At 54.8% G+C, this 14037-nt stretch overlaps 1 protein-coding gene across 25 annotated transcripts in view; it reads right to left on the reverse strand.

Annotated features, from left to right (window-relative positions):
- The window catches only part of MACF1 (microtubule actin crosslinking factor 1), a 301070-nt gene that overhangs the window by 136490 nt on the left and 150543 nt on the right, over positions 1-14037 (reverse strand). For 20 of the 25 annotated variants that reach the window (XM_075908725.1, XM_075908726.1, XM_075908715.1 and 17 more), the window contains 6 exons: positions 12913-13065; positions 12357-12445; positions 11471-11606; positions 2700-7982; positions 1740-1889; positions 10-225 (listed from right to left, as the gene is read on the reverse strand). In XM_075908725.1, coding sequence (XP_075764840.1) covers positions 10-225; positions 1740-1889; positions 2700-7982; positions 11471-11606; positions 12357-12445; positions 12913-13065 — 6027 coding nt within the window. The remainder of the gene's footprint in view (positions 1-9; positions 226-1739; positions 1890-2699; positions 7983-11470; positions 11607-12356; positions 12446-12912; positions 13066-14037) is intronic. The other 5 variants (XM_075908729.1, XM_075908727.1, XM_075908730.1 and 2 more) reach the window with 1 other exon arrangement.

Below are 14037 nucleotides of genomic sequence, written 5' to 3' on the forward strand. Positions count from 1 at the left end.
GAGTGGTACCTTTTCCGCGCCCGCGGCAGCGCGTAGCGTGAGCAGCCAGGCGCCCAAGGCGTCGCTCACGGAGCTGAAAGACTTCTGCAGGTTCTTGGCGTCTTTCGCCACGGCTTTCAGCAACTGCTCAGGGACGTCTCGGGGCCGGCCGGCCACGATCCACTTCACGGATTCCAGCTCCCCATGCACCGGAGAGGACAGATCCTTTAATTCCACCTCCAGGGCCTGAGGAAAGACAGTGGCATGAAGTCCGAGCCGCGATTTCATACTCTCACCGGGGACAGCTACACAGCACACACACAACGCCCCCCTCCCCTCCCGTCTCAGAACCGGGGTCAACCGGCTCACGCTGCTGGGTCTAAAGATGAAGGAGCAGCACAGACGTTCGGGCTCAAGGCGGTGCAAGGGGGGAGTGTCTTGTGCAGCTGCTCTGGAGAAACCCAAATGCCGCAGAGCGCCCCCAGCTAGGTTTTGTCTTTCTGTGGGTGGTGCACATTCACACGTGCCTCAGTGCACATCAACAAATGTATTCCACACGTGGATGGGAAAAAATCCACCCATGGGTGGAAGAGATTAGAGGGAACACTGGTGTCCGAGCCCAAACGTCTACGCTGCCTGAGGCAACGGACTCAGGCGTCGTGCCTCCGTGCTGAGGATGTTAAGGATCGATTGATTTACTAGTCGACTAGTCCTTACGGAAGGGCACTTTACACGCTCCCGGACAGCTCCCGGCTGCCGCTCTGCTCTCTCAAAGGGACAGAGAGGAGCCGGTGTGCAAAGACGCTGGCTCATCCTCTGGTCCCTCACTGGGTCTCAGCACAACCCGCACGCTGCCCCTCTGCATTTTTAAAAGGGACGCAGCAGCAGCAGCTGCCCCCCCCCCTCACGCTGCCCAAGACGCAGCAGCAGTCGGGGCCCCCCTGCCCTCCCCCATTTCCCTCACACTGCCGCTCTGCACTTTTAAAGAGACACAGTCGCGGCTGCCGGGGCGGTGGGGGGCTGCTGATGCTGCGTCCTCTTTAAAAATGCAGAGGGGCAGCAAGAGAGGGGTAGGAGGGGCCCACATGAGAGGAGTGGCGGGGGCTGGCTGCCTCTGCTGTGTCCCTTTTAAAAATGCAGAGTGGCAGCATAAGGGTTGTCCTGAGACCGGGGGGGGGGGGGGGGGGGACCCAGAGAATGAACCAGTATCTTTGCACACCTTCCCTTTAAGAGTGCAGAGCGGTGGGGATGGGGGAGGAGGGGGCGATGGCGTAGTCAACAGTACTACCAGATAAGCTCCCGCTTTATCGGGTAGTCGACTGACTACATCCCTACTCCGTGCCAGGGGCTTTTTCTTGCAGGGCAGACGTAGCCTCAGTAACTCAAAGCCTGGATGAAACTGGATGCAAACAACATGCATGTCTGCGAGGCTGATTCATCACCATCCACCACGTCATCCAACGAGTTTCCTCTGGCCAGGTTACAACAATTCATTCCAGACAGCAAAGCTAAGCGTGAAGTAAGAGAATGTATTATCTAAGCACAGATGAAGACCGGAGCCAGAACGAAAGCTGGAGAGACAGACGCTCCGTGTTTGCATCTGAATCCTTCAGACTCCAGACTAACGTTCCCCGCGGTGCTCCCAAGAGACAGCAAGCTGCAGCTGCAGCCCCGAGCATGAACCCTACAAGAACTTGCCCAGAAAGCAGAAGAGCATTGAAGCCAGATTAATTTGAGTACAGTGCCCCTCCCCGCCGCACCTCCGCCTGACGCAGCAGGTCTCGCAGCGCGTCTAAACTCAGCTCCGAAGGCTGAACCTCTTTGATTTTCATCTCAATGTCTCGCAGCATGGACAGATAAGACACCAGCCTCCCGTCGTGTTCCAGACACAGTTGTTTGCTGGTCACAGTCTGTGGAGTCAAAAGACAAAACATGCTTCAGGGCGAGGGAAAAGGCCATCAAAGCACTCTGCTACTCCCTCGCTCTCCGCAATTTGCCACAGTAGAGACGGCTCACTTGCTAATCTTATCTGCAAGGTTAACTAGGGAGAAGTAAAACGTGCCCTCTTTGCCAGAGGAAAATTAAAAAGAGCATCCCAGCCGCAGCGTTCTCATCCAGCGGCTATGCAATCGGCTCACGTCGCTGCTGTTTATAATGGAGGGCCACATGCTTCCCCCCGTACATCAGTTTCATTTGCCAAGTCAATTCCTGTCTAGCTTCCGGAGCTGCAAATCCCAGCGGGTCCCTCCCTCACCGCATTCATCCTTCTCGCTGTCAACTTTGCTCGTCCAACGTCCTGCTCCCTGGCATCAATGCAGGGACGGTACATGTTGATTCGTCAGCGAATCGAGAAGTCGACGGAATGTCCATCGGCTACTCGATTCGTCGACAAGGGGGAAGGGGCTCTCGCTACCCCCGCTGCAGCTCTGCAGGTTAAACGTCGCAGGAGACGGGCGTGCAGCTGCCGCACATCTCTCAGCTCTTACTATATTTAATAGGCAGAGCCGCAGGGCTGCTGCACCTCTGCCTCCCCATCCCTGCACTGTGGAGATGCTGCTGGGGGGAACAGGCTTTTAAGCCGGCTCCCGCTTCCCCCCGTCCCCTCCTGCCTCTGATCTGGAGACAGCAAGGGAGGGGAATGCAAGTAGTCAGCTCGTCTACACTTTAACATCCCTACCCCAAATACACCTAAAGATCCAGGAATTTAAAAAAAAAGTTACCTTGGTTGGTTTTGCAGATTCCTTTGATGGATCTTGCCATCTCTCCCTTTCTGCCATTGTCGACGGCGGTTCTTGGTCACTGATGCCGTCTTCTCTCACGATTTCCTGGGGTGTCTTTCCTTCTGACGTGAAGCCTGTAGAGGACCCTGCTTCATCCTTGGTGAATTTCGGGCTCGTTTCTTTTAGAGTTTGCTTTTCTAGTTCAAGGATTACAGAGGGGTCTAGATCACCTGTGGATTCCTCTCTGGTGATTAACTCTGGTGTTCTTTCCTCTGCTATACATGCTGAGGTGGATACCAGATATTTGGTTTCCTCCTTGGTCAGCGCTTCGGGTATACTTCCCTCTGATTCATCTGTCACAGAGGTGTCTTCACCCTTTCTGATTTCCTCTCCGATTGCCTCTTGGAATGCATCTCTCTCTGGGGCAAGAATGACTTTCTGATCATCTGTGTCATTCTCCTTTGCGCCCAACGTAATCTCCTTTTTTCTGTCAGGAACCTGTTCCTCACTAATCTCTGTTGGCTTTCGTTCAGCCAGACCGCTCAGCAACCCCCCCGCTGCTTTCTCGGGGGTGGCTTTACGCTTTGATTCCTGAATACTTGACATCAATTCCTCCTTGACCTTTCTCATCATGGTTTCTTTGGAATCTGGAATGGCAAGGGTCTGTTTTTTCTTGGACGATTTCTCCGGCTTAGTGGTTTCTCCTGGGATGTTGATCTGCTTTGGAGTCTTTTTCCCAGCTTGCTTCTTTCCCAGGGGTGTTATATTAGCCTCACTCAATATTTCTGGAACACCAGGACTCCTGAGCGCAGGAAGTTTTGCCTCAGGTCTCTGTGGCTCAGGGTGTTTCGCCGTTATTGTATCTACTGGAGGGTCTCCAATATGCTTATCGCGAATTGCGATCTGGAAGCGTTCCTTAGCCTTGATGCCGATGATTTCTTCCTCTCGCCGAGCCACAGAAATGGATTCTTTCGGTGCTGCCTCGTCTGCTTTCGACCCCTCCCTTCTCTCATCTAAGCATCGCTCACCGACTTCAGAAGCCGTACGTGTCTTTTCCAGACCCCTAGCTTCGCTAACAAAGGCTCCCTCTTGCTCTCCTTTGCCCTCCTCCCTTGGATGGCTGGCTTCTCCAGCAAACGACTGCTCATTCTCTGCCCCCCAGCCCTCTCTCTCCTCTTCTGTGCGAGCTACTTCCACTGACTCCAACTCCTCCTTGCAGGGTTCCTGGGATCTGGTTTTCCCAATTTCTTTTTTCTGGGTCTTTATTGCCACGTCTGGAGCTACAGGCATTGTGGCTGATCCTTGGGGCGGCTCAGGGGCCAACTCGGCCTCTCCTAGAAGTTGACCCACGACACCGTCCTCTGAAGGGCGTGATTTCAGCTCCTCCTCTTTCCCAACACTCATTGTCTTCTGTGAGCGGGCAGCATCTGCTGCACCTCCCGCTGCCCTGGTGCCCACAGCGTCGCGTCTGGCTCTGCGTTCTTCACCCGTGGCAGGACTATACGCGGCCAAGCTTTTCTCGTTGGGTCTTCCGTTTTGTAGGAATGGCCCGGAATGGCCTTTAGATTCCCCCCACTCTTCGGGAGCAGATTTGTCATTGGGTGGCCAAACCCCTTCCTGAACAGCAGCCAATAAGTTTGGGCCGATTAATCCTCTTTCCACAGCTTCCTTTAAAGTCACCTTTGTCCCACTCTTGGCGTCAACAATCTCCCCGACCGCCATCTGGTGAGAGGCAATGATTTGCCCCATTTCTTCATCCATCACGCCCCGCTCCACCGCAGGCAGCAAAGACAGCCTTTCACCTGTGGCACCGTCCACAACGCCCCCCGTGGCAGCTTGAGCCTGCAGTACTCTCAAGGAGGGCCACAGGTCCACCTCCCCCCGCTGCACGGCCTGAGCGCATGTCAGCGCGGCCCCCGTCGCCCTGTCCTGAATTGCTCGGAAGGGAGCGAGTGCCAGATACCTTTGGCCGGATTCAATGTCAATTTTACATTTCTTTATGCATTCCGAATAGGGAAGGATCATGCAGCTCTCGGGATCTACGATGCCATATTTCAGTTCGGAAGATGACGCTGCCTTTTCCATAACCGGCTCCGGTAACAATCCTTCCTTTACAGCTTTAGACAAAGCCAGCCTCTGGCCAGAAACAGGGTCCATAATGCTTCCGCTCAAAGCCTGAATTTCCAGCACTTTATCATGCAAGTCCAAGTTCACTAGCCCTAAGGACACTGCATGCTCTAAGGATACGCGTTCTTTTGTTTCTGGATGAACGTACTGGCGCAGACACACACTTTCCACCTGGGTGAGTTCTTCATACAAACTTTGATCAATCAATCCATGTTTCATCGCATTGTTTACGGAAAGTCTCATTCCAGACACGTGGTGAATAATTCCTCCATCTGCTATCTGCTTGGTCAAGAGTTGAAGTGCTTTCCCCTTATCGAGTAGCCCTTTTTCAACTGACTGGACAATCGTTAACGGTTCTTTAGTTTTAGGATCCAAAATCCCACTGGTTTCAGCCTGTAATCTAATGAGCTTCTGTTTAGTTTCCTCATCAGTGTCTTTTCCTTTTGCAGCTTTCTCTAACTTTATAAGTTCCTCTTGACTCACGGGCTTGACCAAGCCAAGATTCGAAGCCAACGTGACTGAGATTTTTTTGCCTCGTTTCAAATCAACAATTCCTCCAGTAACTACCTGCCCTTCTAAAATTCTCAGAGCTGTTTCTTCGTCCAGCAGGCCAACGTCAGCCGCGTCCTTGACAGAGCAGACAATGTTGTTACATGGGTCGAGAACGCCACTTACGGCTTTGTCAGATGTGAGCACCTTGTGCAGAAGAGCCTCGTCCATCAGACCTTCACTAATGACTTCTTCGGTGGTTAACGATTCGCACGTGTGCGAGTCAAAGAATCCACTGAACATTTTCATTTTCTCCATCAGTTTGACAGCTGTGTGGCTGGACACTACCCCACAAGCTATGGCTTCATTCAGAAGAAGATTCCTGCCTGTCTGTTCGTTGTATATACCCCCGCTTTGGAGTTGTGCCATCAGTTGTGTTAAAGTGCCCTCTTCTCCCAGTTCCGGGGAATGTTTGGGTAGCACAGAACTGTCACCGCTACCGAAATCAACTGATAAATCTTCCACATCCCTTTCTTCAACCTCCCATCCTCTTGCACCTGCAGTTTCTTCCATTTGCTCCTCCCCGTCAGCGTTAAGAGGCAGGATTTCCTCTCTCTTCACTGATCTGCTCTTTGCGTTTTCCGAATTCAACAAATGCTCAATAGCCGCTTGCGACTCTACTTCCGGTTCCACCCTTCTCCGAGTTCTCGCTTGCATGTGTCGTGGCTTCGCCGTGCTCTCTGAGACATCCACAGCTCGCCGGCTCGCACCATCTCTGACCATTTCAGGGACTCCACCTTGGACTTTGTCTAGTAGAAGTTGAGCAGCCTTGGAATCTCTCGCCATCTCCACCAGCGTTTCCTTCGCTTCTCGGGGCCATGTCGCCAAGCTCATTCCAATGGGGTCACTCGCGGGTCCTTGACTAGACAATTCTATGTGATTTCCACGCTGGGTGATATTCAGCCTTTGCTCTCCTCCGGCTTTGGCCTCCATTTCACTCTTCATGGATGCTCGTAGTACAGAGCTCTCTTCCTGCTCCTTCAGATCCACAGTTTGGTCTTTATACTTGGATGGACTCTGTGCCGCTGGAGTTCGGTCGTCCAGAGAAGTCCTGCGTGGCACGTCTTTCATAGGGGTATACTGAAACTCCCGTTGCTTCAAAGCCAAATCATTGCAGGGTTCCCTGTCAGCCGTGGTGTTCTCCCCACCTTGAAGCTCCTCAAGAACTTTGTAACGCTCGCTGGTAACGTCCAGCGGGTGAGCACTTGCCCCATTTGCTTGCGCCTGTAGAACGGCTTTGGTGAGCTCATTCAACACCCCATCTACCAGGAGCACCTTGTGGCCATTGTGGATGTTGATATAGCTGCGGGTCATCAGGTGGAAGATCAGTCTATCGTCACCGCTCTGTAGCCGAGGGGGATTTTGGTCCTCGTGACACAGGGGGCTCTTCCCTGCAGAGCCCAGGCTCAGTTTGCCAGCTCCTGCCAGCTGCATCCCGGGCATCATGTCCGGGACGACGACAGATTTGAGCTTCTTGGCAACGTCTCTCTCCAAGAGGCCATGCTCAACTGCTTTCTTCCAGGTCACGACCTCGGCAGTTTCTGGGATGAAAAGAGCCTTGATGTGTTGCCGGTTCCTAAGAACCTTATGAGCCACGTCAGTGGACAGGGCACCCTGCTCGAGGGCGCTTGCCACAGGGAGGATCTCGCCCGATTCAGGCCACAGCAGCCCCACAAAGGACCGAAGGGATTCCAGGATCACCAGCGCGATCCTCGAGGCTACTAAGTCTCTCTTGACGGCTTCATCGATGGTCAGTCTCTCCCCCGTGACGGGATCGATAACACCGCCTGTCTGAAGCTGTCGGATCAAGAGCGCACACGCCAGGTCCTGGTCAATCAAATTATGCCTCACGGCCTCGTCCACAGTCAGTCTGTGCCCTGTTCGGGGGTCTACAATGCCCCCGGCAAACAGCTGAGCTTCCAACAGCCGCACCGTGACTTGCCGGTCTATGAGCCCCTCCTGGACCGCTCGGAAGATGCTAACTTTCCGGCCCGATTTCAGGCTCACCATCCCGCCTGCGAGCTGCTTGACGGGCAGCAACCTGAGGCCGGTCTCCTGGTGAATGATACAACGCTGCATTAGCTCGGTCAGGCTGATTTTCTTGGCCGTGTTGGGGTCGATCAAATTTCTGCAAGAGCTCAAGCGAGAAGCCAGTTTTGCCTGAAGCTGAGTCGAGATGAGGCCTTCGTCCACAGCCGTTTCCAAGCTGATGTGGCCCTGGCGCGAAGGATCCATAAATCCCCCCGTCACCAGGTGAACTTCTAAAATCATCAGGCCGAGGTCCTCACTGATCTGTCCCTCTTCTATTGCAGAGACAACAGGCAGCCACCGGTTTCCTTCCACGTGCCTTTGGCGGATCAGAAGAAGGGTCTCCTGTAGCTCCCGCAGCTGCTGGAGCATGCGGTGATCAATGAGGTTTCTCGCCAGCCCGTCCGCCAAAGAGAGTCTCTCGCTGGTCTCGGGAACGATTAAGCCAGATGTGATAACCTGAGCCGCCAGCAGCTCCAGGCCCGTGTCCTGGTCTAGGAGACCTTTCTGCAGGGCCCCAAAGATCGGGAATATTTCCACCGTGCCCAAGTCTATCACTCCCGCCACCGGGTCGCAGCCCTAAAAACGGAAAGAGAAAATACCAATCAGATCAGAACCCCAGAGGCTGCCAACAGCAAATCTGCCTTTCAAGTGACTACAGCCCGTCAAGTCCAGGGAGGTCTCAGTTTCCAGGACAAAGGGGGCGAGAGGGGAGACTAAAAGGACGAGAGAGCAGCCCCCAATGGGTAGGAAGTGCAGCCCCGAGGGCCTCTCCCTCGTGGGAGCAGCGATGCGCTTTCGGCCGGGTACGGGCTGTTCGAGCGCCTCTGGCCCCCGCCCGGCAGCACGGCGCCATTTCTGGCACCCTCTCTTGCGATCTCGCAGCAAAGCGGCAAGCGGCAAAGCCCAGCGCCCCCCAACGCCCCGCGGAAAGAGACACGGAGACAGACACAGCCCTGAGACGTTCCACGTTTCCTTCCAAAGGGGAAGGGATGAGACGAAGCCCAGTCTGGGCTCCCGGGGAGGCAAAAGAACCAATGAAAAAGCACCTTCCATAGATCGGAACCCCCTCCCCCCCCTGCCTTGCCCTGCAGCTCTGAAGATCCAGCCACCAACAGGAAGAGGGAACCTCGGGGCAGAGATCGGCGCTCCAGGGACAGCCGCCAGCCATGCACCAAAGGGCAGGGAAGCTGCCTTTGCCCATGCAAGCAGGCTCCCTCACTGGAGTAGCGTAGAAACAAACCATCGCTCTGGGAGCTAAGGCAAGGCCTTGGGAAGAACTTGGCTCTAGGCCAGGGCGGGCAATAAAATGGCGGTGGTTCTGCCGGGTGGGTCGTTGCTGCTGCATTTACCTCCACAGCTGCCGGGACAGGCAATCGCAGGGGTCTGCGGCCAGCGGGAGCTGTGGTCCCCCCACCTGCCACGTGGGGGCTGGCCAAGGGCCAACCCTCGCCGACTGGAACCAGCCTGCAGGCCGGCATTTGCCCACATTAGGGTGGAACGCACCATGATCCGGGCCGACGCTCAGAAATTAACAGCGGCCTCGGGTATTTCCGGGAAGCCTTTTTCCTGGGGGCCTGAGCCTAAGCAGGGGGCTGCTCAGGAGGGAGGGGGATTCTCAAAGGCAAGGGAATGGGCGTGACGCAGCGGCGCTACTGGGTTCCACACTCCCACCCCTCGGGTCCGAGAGACCGGGACCTGGGAAGATACCCCGAGGGGATTCCCACGCAGAGGGGCACACGGGAACCTGGATTTTGTGACTGATGCGAGCAAGTCACTTCCTGTCTTTAAGACGCTTCCATTTCTCTCTCTACAAATGTGACACCTTATCGCCCCTCAGGGCCCCGAGCTGCCGCCCACCAACACACAACTCCCAGGAAGTGGGTCTGGATTTCCCCTCACTCTTTTTAACCGGCTAGACGGGGGCACTGAGAGACGGCGCTACACCTCTCTCAGACCACAGCACGCACGGTCCAGACTGAACACGCCACAGACAGACAGGAGAGAGAGGGACATAAAAGGCGTTTACTTACCGGAGTTGCAGGGTGAGCCTGGAGCAGTTAGAGACAGAGCCTTATGGAGCAGCTCAGCCGTATCACACACACAGTGTAAAGCTTGGGGTTAGCGTCCAGCATGCGACGGTTTGCTTTTGCCAAAAAAGAAACGCCCCCCTCCCCCGCCCCGGCAGGTCGTCCTCTTTCCGCCTTGTGCGGGGTTTGGCGTGTAAAATTCCAGAGGGTTAGTGAAACTTGGAAGCAAGGATGTCAGTTAATTGTAACCACACTTGACGTGAAACACAAACTGTACAGGGACACATCATGCTCAAGGGCGCACGCCCGGCGCTTTGGCCTTTGTTCAGCCTGTTTTCATTTCATATCCTTTCACCGAGTCTCAGCAAGCGCCTGGGAACCGTTGGTTATGGGCCCCCTTCTACTGTGAAGCGACTGTACCACGCTACGACCCTCAGACGGGCCCCGAAGCCCTAGGGCAGCCTCTTATAACGAGTTCTAACGTCCTCCAACTTTTGGGCCGGTTACTACTCTCCGTTCCAATCGTGGGACTAATCAGGAAGCAAAATACGCCCCTTTCTGCAAAGCAGATATGTAAAAGGAAATGGGGACAGCCCCCCCCCCAAAAAATGTTTTCAAACCGTATAAAAAACCCCCAGCAAACTAGAGGGAAGACATTTGTATGAAGCTTTCCCTTTCTGTGGAGCATCATAGGACCCACAGGGCTATTTTTAGCTTCCTTTCTGGCAGCAATGACAGGCGGCTTAATGACATGACAATTTAGCTGGGGAGATCGCTACCGCTGAGCCTGGAGGCATTGCTGTCCTGGCACCATGAGACTTCTGTTGCTGGAAAGCGTGCTCAAATGAGCTGCACTAAAACTCCCTCCCCCACCCAAGTAGAAATCACTGGACGGAGAGATCTGAACCACAATAGAAACACGTCTCTATCGAAATACGCTGCTTTTGTTTGTATGCACGCAGCACCGCACGAGCGGGAATTTCCATTTCCCATCACTAAACTCAATGCCCTCGCCCTCCTTTTCTCTTGATCGGCTGGGCTGGGATTTCACTCGCTAACCCCGTGTCCGTTTCGGCGATCACAAAATCAGGCCCGAGTTGGCCAGCGCTTCAAAATAGAGGGAGCCCACAAGCAAACACCCAGCCCTACCCTTCGGACACATGTATACACATTTACATACACATACAAGAATATCCATGGATGACTGAAGACAGCGAACACCAAGAGAAGAGGCGATCGGGAGGCCCTTCAAACCCGTCCCGCCGAGCGCAGGAGCGTGACATGACAGTGATGGACAGGGACGTGACTGGATGCAAATGGGAGATGGGCGGGGGTCCTGCGACTCAGTCAGTGACGGTCTCTGGGTGGCATTCCGGACTCAATTCCCTGCTAGTCCAGGCAAGTCTCTTGCTCACGAGCCCCGCTCTAGCTGCAGAAAGGTCGCCCGTGTGCCTGCCCGTATGCAGCTGGCCTTCTGGCCAGAGAGGCACCAAAATACCCTTGCAGGAAGAGTTTAATTTGCGCCAGGGCTGAGTCTCTGGTAGCAACTCTGAGCTTGCTGCATCCGTTATGAATGCAAAAAAACCCCATTGCTCGAGCCCAGCCCCCTCTCCTTGCCTCCCAAACCAAGCTCTGCTTGCGGGCCTCGCCCCCATCCTACAGGCCTGTGCTCTCTCCATTTAAAAACCTGAAAGGACCCCCCGCCCCCCGGCCACTCCGCCTATTCACGGAGTCCACCGCCCCCCCTGCCCTTTACAAGATTAAGTCAGCTCTGTGGCACGAAGAGCAGCCCCGATGAACAAGGCTGCAGGGGAGAGCCGGCCCCTAACACCCTGTGACCATACGAAAGCCTCTTCTACGTGGCCTCCGGTCACCAACTCAGCCCGGACCCCCGAGTGCAGCATGTGGGACAGCATGGAAGGGTGGCTGATCGTGTGAGATTAATAACCAAGTCGACAGGCCGCGAATGGCTGGTGGTCATGAGACACACAACCGAGCAAAGCCACGTGCACGCCCGGAGGCAAAGGGGAAAGGTACCTTGTGCTCCGTCTCCTGGGCCAGCTGGCTCTGAAGCTGCTGCAGCCGTTCCGCGGTGTCGCCGCAGAGCTGATGGTAAATCTCCTTCAGGGCACCGAGTTGGGTGGAAATTTGCTCCTTTTCCTGGTCGGAAAGCCTGCGAGAGGGGACAGGAAAGTTCTTCCTGGAGTCTGAGAAAGTCGCTGCGATTTTTCTCCGGACACAGGATAGCAAGCACCCAACGGACGCCCCTCTCCCCCCTGCCGGCGCCCCAGCAGCAGGGCTACGGGCACGGTCATGCCAGTCGCAGTTTGCAGAACGCACCGACCGAATCTGGAGCGGAACTAAGCAAAACAGCTGAGGTCGTTCATTACCAGGGCGGGGCGGAACAGCCCCCCCCCCCAACCTTAACCAGCTTCACTGTCCATTTCAGTCACAAAGCCGGCTCCCGCGGGGGAACAACAGGAAAGCGTGTCCTTTTCCACACCAAAAATGGCCTTTCTTTTCATTCGCCTCCACTGAATTATCAACCTCTCAAAATTCTGCCCCAACAGAGACATTCGGACGTTTAAACACGCAAGGTTTGAATTTTCACGCGACGGGCAAAACTGGCCCACGTAGCCAAAAGCGAAACATTTCTCCGTTATAAAATCACCTGCAGCAATTTGGGAACCTCTATGGGGGCCAATTTTTTGATAAAACTTGCCATTTTCACATCCACCTCGTCCCCTGGATCCAAATAGCACCTGCACCAGCGGCATCTCATCAGTGTAGTTACGTAATCTGGCCATTCAACTTGCGATTATTTTCCTTTCTATTTTACCATCACCTTCTCTTCTGACAATGAGGTACCCTGCCCTTGGCCAGCCCTCTGTCTCTTTCCCACCACTACTTGCACTGTACTCACTTGTGGCCATGCTTTGCAAGGAAGATCTGTGCCGTTTTGATTGCCTCTGAGACCTGCTCTTTCCTTGCAGACAACTCCTCGTTGAGAGCCTGTTGAGAACAAGAAAGCAGGTCCATTTGAGGCCCGGTCTATACCACACCCAGGAAGGTCAGCTTAAGATACGCAACCCCAGCTAAGTAAATAACGTAGCTGGAGTCAACATACCTTAAGTCAAGCTTGGCACCGTCTTCACAGTGGGAGGCTGACGGGAGCAAACGACCGGAGGCGTCCTCAGCGTTTGATTTAGCGGGTCTTTACTAGACCCACTAAATCGAATGCCAGAAGATCGATCTCCAGCACGTAAGTATGGATGTGGCCTCAGGTTGGAAAGAAGGGCAGCAATTCCCCGAAGTTTGAGCGCATGCTCAGTGTTAAAAAGAGGCATCAAGGTTTTGGGAAGCTCTGGCCAAACTGGCGGGACAATGTAGTTTTAGTATCTACACTAGCAGTGTGAAGGTGACACGGTCCAGGTGCCATGCACAGAGAGAGAGGGAGGGACGCAGGCCCCTTGGTTTACCTGCTGCTCCGAGATGGATTTCTCGATGTCGCCCAGCCCCTTGCTCTTGGGCGGACCGGTCCCGACGTGCGCGCTCTCTTTCAAGCCAGAGACCCAGCCCAGCAGCTCTTTCACTTTGTCCACATGCTCCTGCTTCTCTTCCTCTACGACTTTCTGCACACGGGGGAGACAGGAACACGTCCCACATTAACGTGCCGAGGGGCCCGAAATGACTGCAGCCAGTGCCCAGCCCCGAGCCGCGCAGCGAAAGGAAACGGGTTGGTCTGAAGCAGAGGAAGAGTCGCTAGCAGAAGCCGACGCCTGGGCCTGGGCGTGCTGCCCGTGCTAATTGTGAAGTTAGCATCACAGAACGACAGGGCTAGAAGAGACCTCGAGGGGTGATCCAGTCCAGTTCCCCGCACTCATGGAAGGACCAAGCCCCATCTAGACCAGGGCAGGGCAAGGTGCGGCCCGAAGGCCGGATCCGGCCCACCTAACACTTTGATCCAGCCCACGGGGCTGCATCTGGCCACTTTCTATGTATAGCCTGCTGCCCGGGCCACCAAATGTCCAGGTGGTGGCTCAGGCAGCAGGATCCTGTTTAAACGGCTCACGGCTCCTAGTGATGGCGCTACCCCAGCAGGGACTGGAGCCACAAACCCTTTACACAGCCTCAGCGACCCCGGGCAGCTGCCAGCCAACGTGGTAGCAGTAGGGTCCTTTGCTGTGATTTTAATGCAAAGCCTCCAGCCCCACACAATGCTGGGGGGAGGCCGGTCCTGCCCCTTCAGCCCCAGGCCCTGCCCCTGCCAGGGGTGGAGCTGGCCTGTGATCATGTACTAAAATTCATTAAGTGCCCCCCCGTGAAAATTATTGCCCTCCCCTGATCTAGACCATCCCTGACAGGTGTCTGTCCAACCTGCTCTTAAATCTCTCCAGTGATGGAGATTCCACAGCCTCCCTAGGCAATTTATTCCAGTATTTAACCACCAGGACAGGAAGTTTTTCCTAATGTCCAACCTCAACCTCCCTGGCTGCAGTTTAAGCCCCTTGCTTCTTGTCCTGTCCTCAGAAATTAAGGAGAACAACTTTTCTCCCTCCTCCTGGTAACACCCTTTTCTGTGTTTGAAAACTGTCATGTTCCCT

Source organism: Pelodiscus sinensis, chromosome 25 (assembly GCF_049634645.1).
Source record: "Pelodiscus sinensis isolate JC-2024 chromosome 25, ASM4963464v1, whole genome shotgun sequence".
Lineage (NCBI taxonomy): Eukaryota > Metazoa > Chordata > Testudines > Trionychidae > Pelodiscus > Pelodiscus sinensis.